This window comes from Ranitomeya variabilis, chromosome 2 (genome assembly GCF_051348905.1).
Source record: "Ranitomeya variabilis isolate aRanVar5 chromosome 2, aRanVar5.hap1, whole genome shotgun sequence".
In the NCBI taxonomy this organism is placed as follows: Eukaryota; Metazoa; Chordata; class Amphibia; order Anura; family Dendrobatidae; genus Ranitomeya; species Ranitomeya variabilis.
Window position 1 is genome coordinate 881318132 of NC_135233.1, and position 24926 is coordinate 881343057.

At 43.7% G+C, this 24926-nt stretch overlaps 1 protein-coding gene across 2 annotated transcripts in view; it reads right to left on the reverse strand.

The window, feature by feature from the left end:
- Positions 1-24926, reverse strand: part of ATP13A3 (ATPase 13A3) — a 182141-nt gene that overhangs the window by 81169 nt on the left and 76046 nt on the right. For both annotated transcript variants that reach the window (XM_077290356.1, XM_077290355.1), the window contains exons 2-6: positions 22708-22809; positions 20420-20593; positions 17802-17987; positions 15811-15881; positions 9920-10000 (exon numbers count right to left, since the gene is read on the reverse strand). In XM_077290356.1, the coding sequence (XP_077146471.1) occupies positions 9920-10000; positions 15811-15881; positions 17802-17987; positions 20420-20593; positions 22708-22752 (557 nt within the window). In that variant the 5' untranslated portion in view covers positions 22753-22809. The remainder of the gene's footprint in view (positions 1-9919; positions 10001-15810; positions 15882-17801; positions 17988-20419; positions 20594-22707; positions 22810-24926) is intronic.

A 24926-nucleotide genomic window follows, 5' to 3' on the forward strand; every position in this document is an offset into this window, starting at 1 on the left:
CGAACAGTGCTCTACCACTTGCAATACTTACCTCTCCCTGCTCCACCACTGTGTAGTCTGGGCTGTTAAATCCTTCAATGGCACTGCCAATACAAATTTGTTGAAATGATAGATGATAGTTAAAATATACAGGGGCCCTGGCCTCCATTGAGACCAGTTATACTTTGCGCCTACTACCACTGTCTGCTACTCAGCAGAGGAGCCCACCCCTGTGCCTAGCTATGTCACCTGTTTATTTATGAACAATTTTTTGGCAGACATTTAGCCCACTATTATTTGGGCCTACTAACGGTGTCTGCCACTCATTACAGTTTTCCTCCACTGAACAAAGCACTGCCGCCTGTTTAGTCCTGTTACCACATTTGAACTGCATTTAGCCTACTTTATTATTTGGGCCTAGAACTGTGTCTGCCACTCATTACAGTTTTCCTCCACTGCACAAAGCCATGCCGCCTGTTTAGTCCTGTTACCAATTTTCAACTGCCTTTAGCCTACTTTATTATTTGGGCCTATATCTGTTTCCTCTTCATCCTGCCCATTGCCCAGCCACTGCTAGATGAGTCTGCTGGTACATTGACTTAGACCACTACATTACCCTTGTACTCTACACAGCCAGAATCTGACCCTGCTGAAAGTCAGGTTCCCCTTCCCGCATACTATACCACCTTACACGGGGACAAAGAGGAAGGTGCAGATGAAAGTGCAGGTTCCTTCATCAGGGGGGGGGGGGGGGGGGGGGGGGGCATACTCGTTGGCGACGTCACTGGCACAGGGCCCCTCATAGTACGCAAAAGCGTCTCTGCCAGTGGGAGGCGGCACCCTTCGTCAAACACACTGCCGTACTATGAGGGGCCCTGCGCCAGTGCCAACGAGTGGGCCCCCCTGCTTGCTCAGGATCACAGCACTTGCAAAGTTGAAATACTTACCTCTCCCTGCTCCACCGCCGTGACGTATTCCGCGTTTCCTGGGCCCACAAAAATCTTGAGCCAGCCCTACCCCCTCCCACAGCTTTAGCCAAATGACCCCCAGTTTTCAATGCCTAACTATTATTATAAAGTAAATTAAGATTGACAAGCTAAAGTAATAAGAATTGATGTTTTTGGCATTAAAATGGGCACTGTAGGTGTTTTCCTGTCCTCCACTCACTGCCGACTTTGATTCCCCATTGACTGGCATTGGGTTTCGTGTTTGTCGGCCCCCGACTTTTCGCAATAATCGGGCCGATTTCACCTGACCCGACTTTTGACTAAGTCGGGTTTCGCGAAACCCGACTCGATCCGAAAAAAGTAAAAGTCGCTAAACCCTACACATCACTATGAAAAATGCAATACACTCGTCACCACCTTGAATATAAAGACTTCAATTCATCATACACGGGGTTGTTGGGTTTTTTTCCTGCTTTTTAAGTCATTTTTTTTTCTTGTAGTTTTCAATCAAGTTTTTGCACCAAATCCTTCAAAATGTGCAGACTGTTCATGAGTTTTGTGCACTATCATAAACCACCTTGTCTTTAAACTGACACTTCAGGGCAGTAATTTGCACGTTCTGCTAAAATGTTGGATTCTGTGTGTAAAAATATCTGGTTTACATAAAGGGGAGATTTTTCACAATCAATCTGAATTAGCTGAAAACATCAGGAAAACAAAATACTCTGCCCACAAGGGCGAACAAAAACAGACAAACTTATAAAATAAGGCACAAATTCCAATTAAGAATACCAAAACCTAGACAAAAAATGCACAAATGCAACACAATGACTCAGGCATGAGTTCCTCATTCTTCAGGATCTGCTCCCACCTGCTGACATTGTGCTGCTCTTAACTTTGGACAATTGGAAACATTCTGGAGAACATTACTCAGCAAGGAGAATTATATTGGTCCTAATCTCCTCCATAACAGATTGAAAGGCAGGCTGTCACCCCCAAAATGGCATTTCAACTGCCTAAACATTTATATAGGGGCCCTAGATCCTATTTAAGCCATACTAAGCAAGCATAGGTTAAAGGGATTGTCTGGCCTTAGGCTACACTGTGACTGTACACTTGTGAATCCTCACACTGCCTGCACTGCGCACTGAGTATTCTATGATGCCGGGAGCGGCAGACGCACGACTAAGCATGAGCTTTGTATACATTCAGTAACATGTCAACTAGATGGACGCGACCTCGCTCAATAGTGTATTTAACGAGGATGGACACAGTCTAGTTGGAATGTGGCTGTAAGGCTATGTGCACACTTTGCGGTGTCCTCTGCGGGTTCTCCCGCAGCGGATTTGATAAATCTGCAGGGCAAAACCGCTGCGGTTATCCCTGCAGATTTATCGCGGTTTGTTTTGCGGTTTCCGCTGCGGGTTTCCGCCTATACTATTGATGCTGCATATGCAGCAATATGCAGCATCAATAGTAATGTTAAAAATAATAAAACATGGTTATATACTCACCCTCTGACATCCCGATCTCCTCGGCGCTGCACGCGGCGGTCCGGTTCCAAAGATGCTGTGCGAGAAGGACCTTCGTGACATCACGGTCATGTGACCGCGACGTCACGGTCATGTGACCGCGACGTCACCGCAGGTCCTGCTCGCACACCAACCCTGATACCGGACGGCCGCGTGCAGCGCTGAGAGGGGAGTATATCATTATTTTTTATTTTAATTCTTTTTTTTTTTTTTTACACAAATATGGTTCCCAGGGCCTGGAGGAGAGTCTCCTCTCCTCCACCCCGGGTACCATCTGCACATTATCCGCTTACTTCCCGCATCGTGGGCACAGCCCCATGCGGGAAGTTAGCGGATCAATGCTTTCCTATGGGTGCAGAATCGCAGCGATTCTGCACAAAGAAGTGACATGCTGCGGAATGTAAACCGCTGCGTTTCTGCGCGGTTTTTCCCGCAGCATGTGCACAGCGGATTGCTGTTTCCATAGGGTTTACATGTAAATGTAAATGCTATGGAAACTGCTGTGGTAAAACCCACAAAGTGTGAACATGGCCTAAGGGTATGAGCACACGTCAGGATTTCTTGCAGAAATTTCCTGAAGAGAACCGGAAATTTTCTGCAAGAAATCCGCATGTTTCTTTTTGCGTTTTTTTCCCGGTTTTTTTTAGCATTTTTCAAGCGTAATTAGCTTGCAGAATGCTAAAGTTTTCCAAGCGATCTGTAGCATCGCTTGGAAAACTGATTGACAGGTTGGTCACACTTGTCAAACATAGTGTTTGACAAGTGTGACCAACTTTTTACTATAGATGCAGCCTATGCAGCATCAATAGTAAAAGATAGAATGTTAAAAATAATAAAAAAAATAAAAAAAATGGTTATACTCACCTGCAGACAGCTTATCTCCTCAGCGGCGTCAGTTCCTATAGATGGTGTGTGCAGGACCTTCGATAACGTCGCGGTCACGTGACTGCGACGTCATCGCAGGTCCTTCACACACACCAGCTATAGGAACGGAAGCGGCAGCGTGCACCTGAGAGGCGAGAAGACTGCGGGGGCCATCGAAGATGAGTATATGACTTTTTTATTTTAATTCTTTTTTTTTTTACCAATTATATGGTGCCCAGTCCGTGGAGGAGAGTCTCCTCTCCTCCACCCTGGGTACCAACCGCACATGATCTGCTTACTTCCTGCATGGTGGGCATAGCCACATGCGGAAAGTAAGCAGATCAATGCACTCCTAGGTGTGCGGAATCCCCGCAATTCCGCAAATTTAATGAACATGTTGCTTTTTATTCCGCAATGCGATTTTTTCGCGGAAAAAAATGCAACATTTGCACAAGATACGCGGAATAGACTGAAAATAATGGGAGGCATATGTAAGCATTTTTTTTCGCTTTTTTTAGTGAAAAAACGCGAAAAATACTGAACGTGTGCACATGGCCTAAATATGCAAATCACATACAAGTTGTCACATGAGTGCCCGCTCCCAGCACCGGAGTGACTGCGGCAGATGTCAGGAGTGCCAGCAGCTGTTGTGTTCATCCATGGTCAGTGTGCAGGACAGGAACTACAGACCTAGGCCTTAGAGAAGTCAAGCAATGTGAGGTGCCGGCTTTATTAAGCAAATAGGAGGGCTTGACTATACGTTACAGAATAGGCCAGGCCATCATTTACACATCAAATAAAAGTTGATTTTTATTTAAGGATAAAGTTAAGCTATACTTGTGTAGTATGATTTCAAAAGTGGCTACATCCCTTATATTTGTTTAGGAAGTTTAAATGCCATTTTGGGGGTGACAGACTGTCTTTAAATTACGTGTATTGGAAAAATAATTGAGAGTATGTATGTACGGAGTATGTACGTACGGAGTATGTACGTACGGAGTATGTACGTACGGAGTATGTATGCATTGAGTATGTATGCATTGAGTATGTATGCATTGAGTATGTATGCATTGAGTATGTATGCATTGAGTATGTATGCATTGAGTATGTATGCATTGAGTATGTATGCATTGAGTATGTATGCATTGAGTATGTATGCATTGAGTATGTATGCATTGAGTATGTATGCATTGAGTATGTATGCATTGAGTATGTATGCATGGAGTATGTATGCATGGAGTATGTATGCATGGAGTATGTATGCATGGAGTATGTATGCATTGAGTATGTATGCATTGAGTATGTATGCATTGAGTATGTATGCATTGAGTATGTATGCATGGAGTATGTATGCATGGAGTATGTATGCATGGAGTATGTATGCATGGAGTATGTATGCATGGAGTATGTATGCATGGAGTATGTATGCATGGAGTATGTATGCATTGAGTATGTATGCATTGAGTATGTATGCATTGAGTATGTATGCATTGAGTATGTATGCATTGAGTATGTATGCATTGAGTATGTATGTATTGAGTATGTATGGAGTATGTATGTATGTATTGAGTATGTATGTATGTATTTATTGAGTATGTATGTATTTATTGAGCATGTATGTATTGAGTATGTATGTATGTATTTATTGAGTATGTATGTATTGAGTATGTATGTATGTATTGAGTATGTATGTATATATTGAGTATGTATGTATGTATTGAGTATGTATGTATGTATTGAGTATGTATGTATATATGTATTGAGTATGTATGTATGTATGTATTTATTGAGTATGTATGTATTGAGTAAGTATGTATGCATGCATGCATGTATGTATGTATTGAGTATGTATGTATGGAGTATGTATGTATGTATATGTATGTATGGAGTATGTATGTATTGAGTATGTATGTACTGAGTATGTATGTATGTATGTATGTATGTATGTATGTATGTATGTATGTATGTATTGAGTGTGTATGTATTGAGTATGTATGTGCATACGTACGTACATACATACAGTGCTCCTCACTATTATTGGTAGCCCTTCATTTTCTCCATAGACTGTACAATATCTTCAGAAATGAATGGAAATGTACCAAAGTTATATCCTCAGGATTTTTTAATTAGTAGTCCAAAGTCATACAACAATAAAACATTGCTTTTCAACTTACATGATGCAATTTCAAAGAAGAAACAGAAGAAACAGCAGTAAAAGGCACCCCTAATTAATACTTGGCTGCACACCCTTTGGCATTGATGACAGCCTCCAGATAATTTGTGTAGCCAACAATAAGCTTCCTGCACTTCTCAGCTGGTATTTTCTCCCACTCTTCCTTTGCAGTTTGTTCAAGCTCTTGATTGCTTGCTGGGTTCTTTTTCCCAATGGCAAATTTCAGTTCACTCCAAACATTTTCAGCGGGATTGAGGTCAGAACTCATTGATGGCCATTTTAAAATAGTTCATTCTTTCATTTTCAATCAATCCTGTGTACTTTTGGATGTGTGCTTTGGGCCTTTGTCTTGCTGGAGGACCCATGTTTTCTTACATTGGGAAGGACATTTCCCTCTAAAATCTCTTGATAATTCTGATTTCATGTTTAACCCACCAGAGCCACGCGCAGCCGCCCGCACTCACCAGAGCCACGCGCAGCCGCCCGCACTCACCAGAGCCACGCGCAGCCGCCCGCACTCTGCACAGCCGCCCGCACTCTGCACAGCCGCCCGCACTCTGCACAGCCGCCCGCACTCTGCACAGCCGCCCGCACTCTGCACAGCCGCCCGCACTCTGCACAGCCGCCCGCACTCTGCACAGCCGCCCGCACTCTGCACAGCCGCCCGCACTCTGCACAGCCGCCCGCACTCTGCACAGCCGCCCGCACTCTGCACAGCCGCCCGCACTCTGCACAGCCGCCCGCACTCTGCACAGCCGCCCGCACTCTGCACAGCCGCCCGCACTCTGCACAGCCGCCCGCACTCTGCACAGCCGCCCGCACTCTGCACAGCCGCCCGCACTCTGCACAGCCGCCCGCACTCTGCACAGCCGCCCGCACTCTGCACAGCCGCCCGCACTCTGCACAGCCGCCCGCACTCTGCACAGCCGCCCGCACTCTGCACAGCCGCCCGCACTCTGCACAGCCGCCCGCACTCTGCACAGCCGCCCGCACTCTGCACAGCCGCCCGCACTCTGCACAGCCGCCCGCACTCTGCACAGCCGCCCGCACTCTGCACAGCCGCCCGCACTCTGCACAGCCGCCCGCACTCTGCACAGCCGCCCGCACTCTGCACAGCCGCCCGCACTCTGCACAGCCGCCCGCACTCTGCACAGCCGCCCGCACTCTGCACAGCCGCCCGCACTCTGCACAGCCGCCCGCACTCTGCACAGCCGCCCGCACTCTGCACAGCCGCCCGCACTCTGCACAGCCGCCCGCACTCTGCACAGCCGCCCGCACTCTGCACAGCCGCCCGCACTCTGCACAGCCGCCCGCACTCTGCACAGCCGCCCGCACTCTGCACAGCCGCCCGCACTCTGCACGCAGGATGGGAGCAGCACATGATAGGATGGGGGCGACGGATGGAACAGCACATGACAGGGTGGGGACACAGGATGGAGCACCACATGACAGGATGGGGGCGCAGGATGGGAGCACATGACAGGATGGGGGCGCAGGATGGAGCAGCACATGACAGGATGGGAGAGCAAGATGGGAGCAGCACATACCAGGATGGAGACCATATACCAATATAAATGCTCGCCACCCGGGCGTAGAACGGGTTCAATAGCTAGTATATGTATGTATGTATTTATATATATATATATATATATATATATATATATATATATTTTGGTCATTGGTTGGCCTTGGCTGACTTTTTTTTTTTTTTTTTTTTAACACTAAGCACTGTGTTGCACCTTATTTGACAATTTTCTACCATATGTTGTCTAAACTCTGTACTCACATTTTTCACTTTATTATGTATTTTTTGCTATTTTGCACAGTTGGTATGCATAACTGGATAATATAGTAGAGAGGTATTTTTGTACCGATTCTTCTGAGGTTGTTGCTAAAGATTATAATTATATGATTCATGCTTTTTTTTGTAGTCTTGTCTAGTGCACTTTTGTATTTATATTTTTTTAATATTGTGTAACCATTTGCCACTTCTATAGAATAAAGGCACATTTTTTTAAATCCTATTTTAGCCTGCACGCTTTTTGGTGGTCTTCATGTTCTGTATTTGCTTTGGTTAAACCCTATTTCTATAGTGGATCCCTCTAATCCCTCACAGCACACCTTGACATCCTCCTGTTTCTTTTATACATATATAATAATATTTTTTAAATACACATATATATCATATTTGTTGGATAGTTTTGGGTGTTCTGTGTGCTTCTAAGGTATTCTTTGGCAAAGATCAGTTGTTCCTTTTTATGCCTTTTTTCAGCAATGGCTTCTTCCTTGGCCTTCGCCCATAAAGCTCTGCTTGGTTTAGTGCGGTGCGTATGGTACTTGTTGTAACCATGAGCCCAGACTGTTCCAGGTTGGCTTTCAGGTCTTTGGATGTTTGACGTATTTTTTCCACCATTCGCACAAACCTTTGAAGACATCTCTTGTGAATTTTCCCCTTCCCCCCCCCCCCCCATGTCTAGGGAGGTCCTTGACGGTTCTGTAACAACCCAGGGTCCTGGTTGTTACAGTGGCATTGCTTTCCTCACGGGGAGAGTGATGTCACGCTTGGAAGCAAGGGAAGATCTTTTCTATCAGGTAACCACTAACATACAACATGTTCACACTCCAGGCCAGAAGGGGAGGTCTGATGCAGCTTGTGGTTGTCTCCCCTGGATAAGCATTCTGGTCTGGAGGGAAAGTCACTGAGTCTGTCAGGAGGACAGAGGAGAGTGCAGTCAGACAGCGAGTGTCGGAAGGACTGAAGGGGCCGTGTAGCCATAGGTGCTGCAGCTCCTGGAGAAAGAATACAGAAGGAAAGAACAAACTGTAGACAGCGTGCAGGAGAGCGAAGCACAGGAGTGTGACAACTGGGAAGGATAGCTGTGACTGGGCTACCTCCCTGCAGAGGTAAAGGGGACTCTGAACTTGCTTCCAAGCCGGCCGGACCCTGCCTGTACCTGTGATCTGGTGCCCTGGACTGCGGTTGCCTGAAGCCTTCAGTAAACCAGGTAGAGAGACTGCAAACCTGTGTCCTCCGTTTCTTACCGCACCACCCACCATCTTCACCTACACACCGGGAGCCCTGGGGACCTATTTCACCTGTGGGAAGTTATACTATCTTAGTTGCCATAACATCACCCCAGAGGACCCCTTTAAGCAGCGTCGGTTCCCATTGACCGAACACCACAGGTGGCGTCACAAACACAAACTTTATTCATAAAACTCCCTTAAAGACTTCCCCCTTTATTTGGGCGCCCAGGGACACGGACTGGGTCGCTGCCACCATGATATCCCCTTTAAGTACCGTACTGAGTACCGCACGGCCCTGGCAGGCGACTCCGTTTCATGCTTGGCAAACGTCTTAACATTATGTACTGCTGAAACGGAGATACCAAGGTCTTTGGAGATGGCATTATACCCTTTGGAAGTCTTGTGTCTGCGAATAGCAGTTCTTCTGTCCTCAGACAGCTTCTTGGTCTTCACCATTGTAACAAAAAAAACAGGGCCAACCATGTGGCTTTTTAAAACACTGAAGTCATCATTCATTGGCTAATTCATGTCATATGGGCACCGACAATTAATCACAGGTGATATTCATTTGGAATTTTCCACAGGGGAGTCAAAATGTGCTCCCATACTAATTAAATGTAAAGGGAGCCAATACCAGTGTCACAGAAAGCTTTAGGTTTTTCTTCATGGGTGCCAATAACGATGAGCAGGACTGTATGTACAGTATGTATGTATAAAATTTCACATCTCAAAGAGATATCAAGTGGACGAGAAAGTAACACGACCTTGTAGTTTGAGCAGTCATCTGTGATAAAAGGAAGAATTTGACAGTATATCGTATACACATACATACAATTTGAGTTCAGATATTTTCTAGAAATCTTTCATATTTCAAATTCCCATTTTAGAATATTGACAATTGGCATGATAAACCATCAATATTTGACCACTGGGGATGCGATTCTTTTTCAACCTTGCTGATCAGTGGTGTTAGGACAAATGGCACCAGTTTGAATGCGGATTACCCTAAGTGAATGGGACAACACCATAACACCCTGCACTGTAGACAAATTAGAGGCTGCAGTTCTCACGAGAGAGATGAGACAGACATCCTCAGTATTCTGACCCTAGAAAAGCCCTTTAATCTTAGCTTGACTACCTATGAAGCACTGCAGAACACTATGTATCAGCAGACAACAATCTGATCTGATAATGAAGAAGCATCTTACCATTTGTTCTACACATATTAGCTTTTGTTGCAAAAATGTAAAAACAAAATGCACAAAACATGTGAAAGTAGGGACATGAAATACCACACAGAATGCCCTTGAAAGCTGGGCCAGCAGTGACCACTTACAGAATGATTCATTTACACAGCACAAAATGCTACCTTACCACACACAAATAGGAGGACATACCTATAATCGTGGAGTTCTTTGCTTAATCCTTTGCTGTGCTCAGTGTGTATGGCAGCACACGAAACCCTATCATCTAGACCCCTATAGAGAAAGAGTAAAGAAATGTCAAGACTAATGTTAGGAAACAGAACATGGATTCCTAAGCACAAGACCTAAATATACAGTAATACATGAGAAATTACTGCAATTGCTCCATGGTGACCGCCCAAAGTAAGGAAAGTCCTGCAGAGTTCAGGTTTACAACTTTAAAAACTTTAGCAAAGCTTTTAAAAGGTTTTTAAAGATGTGTCCAGCGCACCTCCCTGTATTTTACTGGTGTGTGTGCTGAAAAAAAAAAAAAAAAAAAAAAAAAAAAAAAAAAAAAAATCGCACAAACTCATCCATCAATCCTTGTCTTTTCTCCTACTTTTCCGATGTTGTCAGTGAGCAACTGCTAGACACAATCAGTGGCCACAGCAGTAACCAACACATTTATCAAATTAAAATAAGCTAAATTCTTACAAAGACGGAAGAACCACCACACTTCTGTGTCACACCACCGAAATAGAGGCCACGTGGACTCCAAAGATCTGTCTGCCCCATTACACTGAATGGCTTTATCAGACTCCCATTCTTCAGGGGTTTAGACAGAAACAACAATGAAAGTGCTAAGTGTAGCGCACAGGATAAATGTGAATTATGCCCAATGTGTAAGGGGGCTTCCTACCTCTGTTCCAGCAAGTGACAGAAGCATCAGGCATGATGTGTCCAAATACGCTCGTTCATGGTGCAGGTAAGAAAAAAAATGTCATCTTTCAAAAATTGTGTAATGTAAATGAAGATGGTTTGCTCATTCCAACCAACGATTAGACCATCAAAAAGGAGGAGTGGGAATTCAAGTCCTAAAGAGTTCTGGCTTAGGCCACGTTCACACTAGCAGTATTTGGTCAGTATTTTGCCTCAGGATGTGTAAGCCAAAACCAGGAGTGGGTGATAAATACTGGTGACATGTTTCTATTATACTTTTCCTGATTGTTCCTCTCCTGGTTTTGGCTTACAAATACGGAGGTAAAATACTGACCCAATACTGACAGTGTGGACATTGCCTTTCAGTGATTGGTTGATCACATTTCAAAACAGTTGCTCAGTAGTAGTTGGGAGCATTGGAGTGTATATAGGTGTCATATTATTCTTCTTATAAACCCAGGTAATTTATAAGCAAACATTTTATTGATAATTCGATTAAATATGTTTGTACTATAATTTATACAGTCATGTATTGGAAATAGCATAATTTATGGGATTGGAATGTTGAACACAAATACTCTTCATATGTGTGTGATCACAGTGCACCATGTTGGAGGTTATAATGTAACAATCGCTATTCAACCTCACGATTCTTGTCCTGTATAAACACTTATCTGACCGTGTGCTTGTCGCAAGTTATGATCGCACCACTCATCCCTTTAGACGATTATCCAGCTGCGTGAACGAACACTTGGGTAGCATTAAAGGGGTGGTCGGAAGTCCAAATTAATTTTTATTCTAGTTCCCCATCTATTTAATTCCATAATGTAAACCATTTTCTAATATATCTGAATTAAAAATTCCTTATTCGTCGGTAACTACACTATCTACCGTAACTGCGTTTCTTTTTTCTTCCACTTCCTTGATGATGACACTTTGAGAATCCCAGTGCATGCTGGGATACTCAAAATAAGCATCAAGGGTGGACCAAGACAGAGCACGAAGACAAAAACATATACAGGAATCCACAGAAGTCAAATTGTATGCATCTTGAAAACAGAAGAGGCAGGAATCTCCCTACACAATACATGATTGTGTATGTGCAGTAATCCAGCCCTAGTATGACCATGTCACATAATAGTCACTGGACATAACACTGCGTGTATATATGTATTATATTATGTAGAATTTGGCTCAGATTCAACAAGACCAGAGAGTCACGCTTCTTAACGATTCAGGACCATTGGTCAAGTGTCATGCACCTCCGTGTGGGCATCGCCACAAAGTCTACTCCAGTCTGGGACTGTAGCAAGTTTTGCGGCATAACGAACGCTGCCGCCCATCAGGAGTTTGATGAGCTGGGGTTGCCATCAGGGCTGTGGAGTCGGAGTCGTGGAGTCGGAGTTAGTTTTGGTTGGAGTCGGAGTCGGAAGAAATGTACCGACTCCAGCTTTAAAAAAAATGTATTAATATTTCATAATTGAACTTTCATATGAATTTTATAAAGGTTACTCAAATATATATGTTCTATCAAACTATGAACAACAGTGATAAGCAGTTCTGCTGGAGTTAGAGACATTTCTTACTTCTTGTGTGTCACTGTTCTCCACTGCCCTTATCTAATCTTATACTTGGTTAACCTCATGCTGCCCCAACCCCCCTACTTACAATGTATGAAACAAAGTGAAAATGTGTTGCAAATTCTTAGTAGTAAAGCTCCTCCTCTAGACTAGATGATTACTAGGTGTGCGTCTTCCAAGCATCTCACAGCTGCTACTCAGAAGAGGAAGACTGTAAGAAGTATTATCCTTTCAACAAACTTTGCATCAGTTAACTGTGAGTACATGAGGAACAACAGTATTACTGACCACTATATCAGTTATACGACCTGGCAATAATTTTGTACAATTGTTTTTAGGAAAAACAATTGTCATTTGGAATGTGAATGCAGAATTAAAAACCTGAGAATGTCAAAGAAGCGTCACATTAAATCAGCTGTATTTGAACATTTCACCATCACTCAAGATAGAAAACATTATGTCCGTCAGTGTATGACAAATGATCCAGACAAAAACAAATGCTGTGAAGCCAAGATCAGTGCATATTCAGGCAAAGATAAAAAATGCTCCTACCAGAGCTTCTAATCTAAAGATACATTTACAGCGCTTTCATCCAGAAGTACTGAAAGCAGTGGATGAGAAAGACTGCATCCAAACCAATGAACCAATGCCCAGCAATTCCAGCCAAACAAAGGAGCAGATAACTTTGCAGCCATCAGTTGCAAGATATTTTGTCAGTGACAAAGTTACTGTGACAATGACAGTAGATACATTTAAAAAACAGATCACAGAGCTTGTTGTAAAGGATAGTGTGCCTATTTCATTATTTTCACGACCAGCTTTTATGTGTCTGAATGGGGAAATGGCCCGCAAGCTTGGTGTTTCTCTGGAGAGAGAGAGAGTATTAGAAAATTAGTAATCGAAGAAGCTTTTAAACAAAAAGAAGAACTTAAAAAAACTCTCAAGGGACGCTTCCTGTTTCTTAAAATGGATGCCTGCACAAGTCACAGAGTGAACTATTTTGCCATCAATGTCCGATTTGTTTGTGACAAAAATGAAATAGTTACCAAGACACTGGCAGTAAAAGACACCAAAGCTCATCACACCAATGAGTTTCTCCAGGTCTTGGTGGAAAAGGTTCTGCAAGACTATGAACTTAAAAAAGAGCAAGTTCTTTCTGTCGTAACTGACAATGCTTCAAATATGATAAGTACTATTAAGCTAATGAATGAGAGTAATGACGGTGACCAGCAGCTAGAAGAACATTCTGGGTCCACAGACACAGAAATGTTTGAAATAGAGGAACACAGTATTGTAACTGAGGAGCAAACTGAAGTTGCTTCAGATGAACAGCAAAATGATAGTTTAGAAGATCTTGTTGAAACTGTCAATACGTTCTTTCATTCATCACATGCGCTGTGTTGTGCATACGCTACAGCTGGCTATAAGAGACAGTCTGCAAGAAGGACATGCTGCTGCACTGATTGGCAAGGTGAGAAAATTGGCTACTGTTGCCAGAACCCCTAAAGTTGACTCAATTTTGAAGAGACGTGCTGGAAAAGGGGCAATTATTGATCAAGCCACACGATGGGGCAGTACTTACTTAATGATTCAGCGCTTGGTTGAACTGAAAACCTTTCTTGTAGACATGGGTAACCCTCAACTGACGCTAAATGAGTCAGTGGAATCAGGTGACTGAGCTGGAAAAATTGCTAGAGCACCCATTTACAGTGACTAAAAAATTACAAGCAGAGGATTTAACTCCAGGTATTTTCTTAAAGGAGTGGAAGAACCTGATGTTTCGCCTGTCCCAAAGAGGAGGGTTAATTGCAAGTGGCATTGCTACATCAATGAAACGGAGAGAGGAGCTATTATTACAAAATAACATTCTTTTGGCAGCTGTTTATGTAGACCCAATGCATCGGATTCTTCTAGATGATCAACAGCTAACTAAAGGAAAAGAAGCTCTGTTTGAAATAGCTGTAAGGATGAAAGGGTTGCAGAACAGTCAGGAGGAACAAGAAGAATTTGGTCGTCCTGCCACATCTTCACCCTCATCAACTGATGAAGAATTTAATTTCGAAAAATATTTGGATCAAAGGACCGTGCAAAGCGTTCCCGCATAGAAGAGTCATCCCCATCAAAGAACACAGCCAGTATATTTCATCAGAATTTTTCATGTGCACTAAAAGAAATTGAGAAATTTGACCGTTCATCAAAAATAACAGTGCAACAAGCGATTCCTCGGTATCCTGACTTTGTCAGAGATGTTGCCCGAGTGGTTACTGCTTTGCCACCAACCCAAGTTAGTGTAGAGAGGTTGTTCTCTGCTCTCAAAATAATTAGATCACATTTGAGGGCATCCATGAAGGAGGATCTGACAGAGGCGATACTTTTTCTGATTGTAGATTTCTTCTTATTAACTGCATAACAGTGTTTATTGCATATTTACTTACAAGAGTTTAGAAAAGTTTATAAAAGTTATTTGCTATATTCTAATTGTATTCTAATAAATACAGTTTTTGCTCTAAGTGGTCTGATTACTTATATGATAGTGAGAAACTGAATAAGCACGATGTTAATATTTTACAACAGTAAATTTATTGTTACGAATTGGCCATTTATGAAGGAGTCGGAGTCGGAACCTGATAAAATCCAGGAGTCGGAGTCGCAACTGTGGCTTACCGACTCCACAGCCCTGGTTCCATGCCCCCCCAACCCGTCCCAGTTCCATCCACTATGTTAGAGCCAGGCAAAAATGGCATGAGAACGCCATAAGCGGCAAAACTTTTGTACCCAAATTTTGCAGCTTTTTATGACAGGATTGTGACGTAAAAGCTTTGATGAATCAAGCCGTATGTCAGTGAATGCGAGTGTGCAAGCCACAATGGCAAGCAACGGTGAGTGTAGGAGTGAGAACCTGTTCCATGCAGTATCCCACTAATATGAATGGGCACTGTATGTTTAATTTCATCATGTATTATAGAGGATCAATGGGGGTCCCAGTATGGGGACAAGTAATCAACTCAATGGATTATATAATCATCTCTGCCTTTCATAGCCAACAAGGGGGCTAACTGCTGCCTAGTCCCAGCCACCAGAGGCCAGAGGATTATATCATCCCCGCCTTTCATAGCCAACAAGGGGGTTAACTGCTGCCTGGTCCTGGCCACCAGAGGCCAGAGGATTATATAATCATCTCTGCCTTTCATAGCCAACAAGGGGGCTAACTGCTGCCTGGTCCCGGCCACCAGAGGCCATAGGATTATATCATCATCTCTGCCTTTCATAGCGAACAAGGGGGTTAACTGCCGCCTGGTCCCGGCCACCAGAGGCCATTTGCATAACTGTTACGTGTGGCTCTAGTTGTAACGGAGCCTATGGGTGGCCAGGACCTGGAAGCAAATATTCCCATCTCAGCCATGATTTGTAGAGATGGGGAAAAACACTAATATCAAGAGACTCCTCTAACAAGTAAAACCTCCTTCAGGACCATATAGTAATTAATGACCTTAAACAAAGGACAAAGATGTTACCATTTGCACTGAGGCTGCAATCACACAGAGGGAAATGGCCTGATACATCACTGACATACACAATACTTACGTTAAGTAGTTGAATGTTTGGTGCAAATCATTCCAGTAGTAAGTCACACTGTGATGCACAAAATAATGAACCTGTGGGAGACAAGGTAAAAAGTAAATCAAGAGTCAGGACTAGGAGCAGTCAGAAGCCGACATCCCCCAGCCCCCATATATCTGAGAATTATACCAGGTACAAATGATGACGGTGCCATCACTGGAAAGGTCACAGAAAATAAAGTGGAGGCAAACTATTCCCCTGAAAACTACCGATTTATAGATATAAACATGTGCCAAGCTGCATTAATTTAAAGTTTTAATTTCCCATGTTGGTTGGCACCCTGGTGCCCAGGATAAATGCCAGAGACACGAGGAGCTTCTGTCTCTGTGCAGAGCCATATTTAGCAATGCTGCAGCCATATCTACACAGTAATGCCATGTCAGCCAGACCGCACCACAATCCTTCATATTGGGAAACAGACACAGACAAAAAGAATGCAGATACGGCGATTTACTGTAAATCAGAGCGGTTTTCAAATTTACTGTAAAGTCCTGGTGATAAAAGTGCTGTCTGGCTGCAAAATTGTGCCCCTATTAAAGGGAATGTCAGCAGGATTTCACCCGCCAAACTACTTATATCAGCATGTAGTTCCTTCAGAGACATGGCCTTTACATGGCCAATCCATTCCTCTGTTACTGAGAAAACTGTTTGATTTGATATGCAAATGAGGCTGAAGAGCTACTTGTAGATCTCAAGCCTCTGTCACTCCAGCTCTATTCCCTGCCCAGCGCTGCCACCTCCTGCTTGACTGGCAGCCTCTATACTGTGTAACTTCAGGCAAAAGAACCGTCAGTCAAGTAGGAAAAGGTGGTGCTGGGCAGATAATAGAGCTGGAGTGACAAAGGCTTCAGATCTACGGCCTCATTTACATATCAATGCAAATGCTGATTTTTTTCAGTAATGAAGCAACAGACCAGACATGTAAAGGTATTGCTGGGCTTGCCTTGCAATGAGCTACATGTACATATAAATAGTTTGTGGAGTGAAATCCTGCTGAAAGATCCCCTTTATGGCTTAGGCTACTTTCACACTTGCGTTGTGCGACGTACGTCGCAATGCGTCGTTTTGGAGAAAAAAAGCATCCTGCAAAGTTGCCCGCAGGATGCGTTTTTTCTCCATAGACTTGCATTAGCGACGCATTGCGACGTATAGTCACACGTCGCATCCGTCGTGCGACGGATGCGTCGTGTTTTGGCAGCCGCGACACACAAAAAAAGTTCAATGTAACTTTTTTGTCTGTCGGTTCCGCTTTTTCCGACAGCGCATGCGCGGCCGGAACTCTGCCCCCTCCTCCCAGCTCATCACACTGGGCAGCGGATGCGCTACCCCGACGTTGTGCTACATTTAGTACACTGTCCGTCGGGCCGACGGTTTGCGACGGCCCCGTACCGACGCAAGTGTGAAAGTAGCCTTAACAGTGATATCTGCAGTTCTGAGGTCTGATATTGAGCATCAGACCACGGCTATATCTGCATAATGTCTGCGTCTTTGTTCCATGCTTCCAGTAAAATTGACATTCCGCAAAATGAAAAAAACTGCAGCATGTAGCATGGGCTTGTCCTGTTACAATGGGATGAGGTTTGTGAAATACTGAAGAATGTGAATTCCCTCTATCACTGCCAAAGTTTGTAAACAGAAATAAAACTATTCTATGATTTTACAAAAAAGTATAGACAATACAAATCCATTCCATAAATTAGATTTTTCATGATGCTGCAGAGATTTAAGCCAATCTTTTATTTCACTTTGTTTCAAGATGTCAGCTATCTTGTTACATTTATATTGTATGTGATATACTGTATATAATGCCCCTAACACCAGATACATACAAGCACTATGCAGGATGCACATTAAAGGGGTTATCTGGTCAAGACCTATAAGTCTGCAGTCATTCATTTTGACCGGACAACCCCTTTAACAGGTTTTCACAAGCAACATTAGAATATAATTTTCACCTCGTTTAGTGGGACTGCTGCATTGCTCATGGGATGATCTTCAGTGTGCTCGGAGGGGCTCTCAGGGAGGTGGCCTGTGTGACCATTGATCACTTTGCTTGCTAGGGACTCAGGACTTTGAAAGGGATCTGTTCCTGGACACAAACGCATTCGTACTTTTGCACAAAACCATCTTTTGAACTCATCCTGGTTATAAAAGAAAAAAAAAATCCACTGTAAGCAGGAATCACTTTCAAATTGGACTGTATATGCCGACAGCCACATGTTTGCAGGTTTCAGCATTTGATAGGCAAAGCTATATATCTGAAACCAACAGAGGGCAGTATAGGGCCACATGATCTGCCACTTAGCGCCACATATAAGCAGCTAGAACCCAACATAAAAACAAAATGAGCAAATACTCTGTATTAAGCAAATACATGGTAAAAGGACAATAAAATAAGATAGGGTACGTCATTAACATTGTTTTCTTGTGGGCAGCTTGTACTAATGTCATCACATGGCTCTCAGCAAATACTGGATTGGCAAATTTGCTGACTCCGCATTGCTTCCTTTCACATTTTGGCAGGATAAATCCCGGACAGGTGCACTAGTGTCATCATGTACTTCCAGATCCTAACTGAAGGCCGTGAAGTGGCATCACCTAATGCTTTTGGAACTGCAGTCTCAGGAGAAGCTAATGCAAAACACGTTTAGATTTCCAAAACTAAAGAATGTGAAAAGGCAGAGAAATAGCCAAAATATATATATATGTATACATACATACATACATACATACATACATACATACATACATACTAGCTATTGAACCCGTTCTACACCCGGGTGGCGAGCATTTATATTGGTATATGGTCCCCATCCTGTCATGTGCTGCTCACATCTTGCTCTCTCATCCTGTCATGTGCTGCTCCATCCTGCGTCCTCATTCTGTCATGTGCTGCTCCCATCCTGCGCCCCCCTTCTATCATGTGCTGCTCCCATCCTGCGCCCCCCTTCTATCATGTGCTGCTCCCATCCTGTGCCCCCACATTCTATCATGTGCTGCTCCCATCCTGCGCCCCCCCATTCTATCATGTGCTGCTCCCATCCTGCCCCCCATTCTATCATGTGCTGCTCCCATCCTGCGCCCCCATTCTGTTGTAATGTGCAGCACCCATTCTGCCTGTTCCTGTTTCCACTCTGCCATATGTTGCTCCCAACTTTCTCTCTCCGGCTCTACTGCCCGAGGGCGGCTGTGCTGAGTGCGGGCGGCTGTGCGTGGCTGTGGTGAGTGCGGGCGGCTGTGCGTGGCTGTGGTGGGCACCGAGTGCTGGGGGCCTGAGCAGGCGGGGACACTGGCGCGCTGTGGGGGTCAGGTGCCGGAGTCGCCACTAGCTCAGGCCCCCGGCACTTGCTATATTCACCTGTCCCCCGTTCCACCGATGCGCGCTGCTCCATCCTCCACATCCTCTGGCCGTGACTGTTGAGTCAGAGGGCGGAACGCGTTAAGCGCGTCATCGCGCCCTCTGAACTGAACGTCACAGGCAGAGGATGTGGAGGATGGAGCAGCGCGCATCGGTGGAACGGGACAGGTAAATATTGCATACTCACCCTGGCACATCCCTGCTTCTCCGTTTGAGATCGCGGTGTGCGTTCAGTGCTTACGCATACCGCGATCTCCTGGGAGCGTCACTCTGTGGGGTCCAGACTGCGCCGGCGCAGTCTATAAAGGCTTCGGAGAGAGTGATGCTCCCAGCGTTATATTATAGATATATATATTTTTTTTATTTTTTTTTATTACATCAATTTCTTAAGTTATATATAGGCCAAAACCCTGTTAAGGTTAGATTTAAAAGAAAAAAAAAAAAAAAAGGGGGGGGGGGAATAATACTACTACAAGTGAAAAGTAAATCTTTGGCTCCTGGGATGTTACAATGAAAAAATAATTGTGTCATTCTAACAGTTGACAAGAAAATGGCAAGTCTTTAAGGGGTTAAGAAGGGAGAACAACATGGGATGGGGAATTCAAGAGCAAAGGAAACAAAGAGCACATCATGTACTGTACATTGTGATACCATGCATGGCTAGCTTCATTCAGCTGAAAAGCTCGAGGAGAAAGAAGGCCACTTACATGTAACCCTTCAAGCCTATTTGGGCAATGAACAGAAAACTACGGAATGCCTTATTTCAGCACAAGGTATTCTTATATTGATATAAGCCATTTCATTCACCACTGAATTCTTCATTGATCACCAACAAAAAGGTAAAAAAAAATAAGAGCAAAACCTTTTGAAATGTGGAGTGCGTGGATTTGAGTACTAGACACTTCAACACATTGGTTGTTAAACGGGGCAAAGAACAAAGATGTCTGAAACAACACTTAATGCGGGAATTTGTTACCAATCATGCTGCTTTCTATATGGCAGGGAGAAGCACGATTACTGCTCTGCCACAAAACATAAGCCAACACAAAAGGTTCAGAGAAAAGAAGACAACTTCTATACATAATATAACTATCTACACACTGACCACGTCACAAGGTCCCAGCCTTTTAAGCCCAGCCAGAGGTAGGGTTTTCAGTCATTCCCATATTCCTTAAGATATACCACTCGGCCCGCTTTAGCCAGACGTAGACTTACAGTTGTTCTAAGCAGCACAACGTCACAGTCTTTCAATGTCGTCCGAGTACATGTCGCTTTCACGCGCCACTTAGGCATCCAATAGAGAAGGAGGAGGAGAAATCCTCCAGTGCACAGCACACCCACAGCTACCAAGGCCAACTTCCACCGGCAAAGATTGTATCCATCAATCTCCTGTAATCAGATAAAGGACAATGGTTACAAAAACTTTATAAATGGAGATTTCTGATAAAACCAGCAGGTGACTAACTTTAAAGGGATATTCAAGACTTATTTTTGTGTATGTGGCGAAGACCTAACATGGAGGTAGTTTCACCTACCAGTCTGTTCATCATGGGAAAGATGTCAGCCATCGATTCCCCTGCTTCATTTTTTCTCTGAGCTGACAAATATTGGTATTGGGCAGAGCAGGCAGGTAATTTATTATTTGCCTGTTGGTTCTTAGCCCCATAAGCAAAAATAATAAAAGTCCCAGAAAACTCCTTTAAAAATGACATTTCACCAAATTGTTAATGTTGAACTGGTCACATCATTGAATGGTGGCTACAGAGTGAAATAAAAAGTGTTTTTTGTTTTTGTAATTTTCATTTCGACTCTCCATTGCAGATTGCAAATATTGCTACTAGTTACGGTTATTGTTACTAGTTTTCAATGGGGGCGTGAACTTCTGCCTCCTGTATAATGCTGACCAATCATAAGCAGGCAACATAGAAGTGCAGAAGGACCTGTGATAAGATCAGGGTCATATGACTTGAATCCACAGGTCCTGCCAGACAGAGTTCATACAGGATGCAGAAGTACTTGATTTAAGTAAACTCATTAGATGCCAAACATTTGATTGATTGGTGATCTCTCTACAATGAAGAGGTGAAATTAAAAAATAAAAAAAAATTAAAAAAAGCAAAGAAAAACACATTGAATTCCACTCTGCAGCCACTATTATATTGTGCGTACAGTACAACACGAAAAATTTGGTGTAAGGTCCTTTTTAAATGAGAACTCTACATGTTCAATGGCATTTATGACTATGCATTTTTGGATGCCATAAAGCACTGTGCACATGAACCCTGCTATGTATGTTATATAGCCAGTATGGTCCATGTACCAGAGGCTACAGATATGATCTGATGATCAAATTACCCAGTGAACATACAAAGCACAGTGTAAATGCCAGGAGCTGGTTAGCCACTGATGGCAGCCTAACCCGCAGAGAGATTATTTCTATTACATGACCATTATATGATATACTATATGGAGATGCAATAAAAGAAAAAAACTCACAAGAGAGAACTGGGAAAAGACTACTTTCGTTCTAATTGCAGGATATCCTCATATATTAGCTTGATGAGTAACTCTGAAAAGAAAAGGCTACTTAAAGGGAACCTGTCAGCAGGATCGTGCTAAGCAAACTACAGACAGTGTCAGGTGGGCGCCGTTATACTGATTCAAATTATACCTTGGTTGATGAAAGCTGTCTTTTTGTCTAACCTTTATTTTCAGTTTTGAGTTAATGTTCTGCTAGTGCTTTGGCGCGGCCTGTGGGGGTGGGGTCTTCATGTGCTGCTCTGATTAGGTATTCACCAGTATGGCTTCTGTCAGGTCACTGGTCCTCACTGACCTGCCCCCTAGTTCACAATATAAATTTAAAAAAAAAATCCCTTCTGCAGGTAGGTGCCAGCGGCGTCTGCACTGCGGCATGATCGCATCTATAATGTGCATTTATTTATTTCTTTAAGTCTTCACTGCGGTTTCTCCCAGATCCACTAAAGTGGACAGCGAGGGATGGGGGCGCGATGCCACAGCCAGTCTAATTCATGGCGAGCGGTGGTGTTCCGAGATATCTAGTACAGTGCACAGGGGCGCATGTCACTCCAGAGTCAGGAAAACGCATGCACCTCTTCATGAATCAGGAGCGTCTGACTGCAGCATGCCCACTCATGAAGACCAGGGTGAATCTGGCCCTGTGTTTCTGTGCCCTTTTGAAAAGATGACCAGTTTTAGAAAACAATACATTCATTTGAACTCTATTTGCGTCATAAATCTCTGGCTCAGTCAGGGTTTCATACGAATTCAGTTTTTAAAGGGATTTAGACAGAATCCCTGAAAGCACTGCAGAAACAGTGTGAACAAGGTCTAAGACCTCAGTGCTATTGCATCACGTCCTCATCAGTGGCCACAGGTAAGTATGGCTTTCAGCAGCCATTGCCATACAATAGCCATTTCCATGTAATTGCATTTATCGTAGATATGTGGACGACCACCATAAAACACAAAGTAAATCCACTCACCATCTCATCCTCTTGCCCCTTGTTGATCTTCTCCCCATTCTCCATTTTCACAGAGTTCAGATAGCGCCCCTCCTCCAAACTTCAATATACCGGACTTTTACGCTGTAAAGAAAACAAAACTTTAGTATAAAACACACAAACAAGCAGCCAGCACTTAAGACACAGGCGAGTGTTCCTGGATTATGGGGAATCTGGAGACTACTGTAGATCCCCCACAATAAGCTCCATTCTGCTGAGCGCATTAGCTTTTATTGCATACGATAATACAGAACGTATGTAACCTTATTCAAGGGCTTGTGCACACATGCATATTGATAGAAAGCACCCTCTCTCCACAATGGATCGGGGATTAAAGAGGCACAGTCACTGACGGGCATGCCAAACTGCTGGTGACAGGTTCCCCCTAATTACTGTAACTGGCATTTTATGGGGGGACTCTGATGCTGTGCAGGATATGTACACCACAAACAAAAAATAAACATCAGATGCCTATTCCCATGTGGAGGGGATGGAGATGCGCGTCATGCCCCGGACAGTCACCACACTGGACGAATACCAAGATACCCGTTTACCACAAGGACACATTTTAAGAACAAAAAAATACTGTATGCCACACAAAGTTTCTTCTCAGTGTCTCTATACACACTCATCCAGCAAACATTGTAAGCATTCGTACCTGCCAGACGGCCTCGGTCTGGGGAATAGGGCCTATGGGACACCACCTAGAACTACTGCCAATCACGGCACATACAGCTTTCCAGATGTGTGACAACACATCAACAAATGAATACGGCCACTGGCTGGACCCACATGTGCTACAGTGCGCCATTTACCATGTGGCAAAACCAAATGAGTTACCATGGTTTTCACATGTCTCATAAGAACGCCAAGGTCAGGAGCAGTTACTAGAGCTTGGCCATGTGCTTACTACCACTGTGTGTGAACACGGCCTCCAGGATCTTATAATTGCTGTGAATTCTGCTCATGTCAATATATTCTGCAGCTCCAAACACTGGCCTAAGAAAGCTGGAAGATTGAATGACTTGTCCAGACATATAATATGGATTCCCTATCGTCAGGACAGGTAATCAATATCAGATCAGTGAGGGTCCGAAGAGTAAATCTGCAGTTCCCAGCAGCGGCCACTACACACTGTACACATCCAGCCACCCCGAATAACAGCTGATCGGAGAGGATGTGGCTGACAGACCCCCACCAAACAAATATTGATAACTTATAAGATAGGGTATTAATCTGACATGTCCTCACAACCCTATTAATATCATTAACCCCTTTAATTTAGAAACAGGATTAGAATAATGGAAACATCTATATTGTGTGCAACGCTAAAAAAGCATAGGCTCTTCTATACATGTGGACAGGTGGAAGGCGAGGTTACGCAATAGAAGACAATAATGGTGCGTGTACATCACAGAGCTCTGCTGATTGATGTCGGTAGTGACAGGGTTAAGTGGTTAATGATTCAGTGGAAGGAGATGTGGCGCAGGAGTCATTCATAAAGAATGTAAGACAATATTAATGGTAAAAATAACACTGGACTCGTCACTCTCCTCCTGTCCAAACTAGGAGAACTAATGGAGCGTCACAGACTGAAGCCCACCACTACCCTGACTCACACATGTAGCCCGTTTCTCAGAGCCAGGCAATACAAAACTATCAGAAAGGAGATGTAGAGCAACACAGAGGATCCCAACCAGACCAAAAGCTGCTAAATCACAGCTTTCAATAGGCATACAGCAGTCCACACAGCCAGGAGAGGCTCCACCTACACTCCCTGACAGAAGTTATGTCGCTTATCCACGTTATGTAAATAAAAGCTTATAACCGGATGTTAAATTCATCCATTGGTTGTATAAATTATTCTTTTGAAAGCTGAAACCCTCCGAAATGTGGTTTAGGTTAAGAAAATAAATTGGCATCAAGGCAGAAATATTGATCAGTTAACGGACACAGAATGGTCAGATTTTAGCAAGACAAAAGTTTTGTCGCCTGGTCAATCCTAGTTTACATCCTCACCTGTGCTCAGTAAATGATCGGTTAATGTGTGTGTGTGTGTGTGTGTGTGTGTGTGTGTGTGTGTGTGTGTGTGTGTGTGTGTGTGTGTGTGTGTGTGTGTGTGTGTGTGTGTGTGTGTGTGTGTGTGTGTGTGTGTGTTTTCAAGTGTCCGGCAGACCCTTCAAGACAACTGCTCAGGAGGA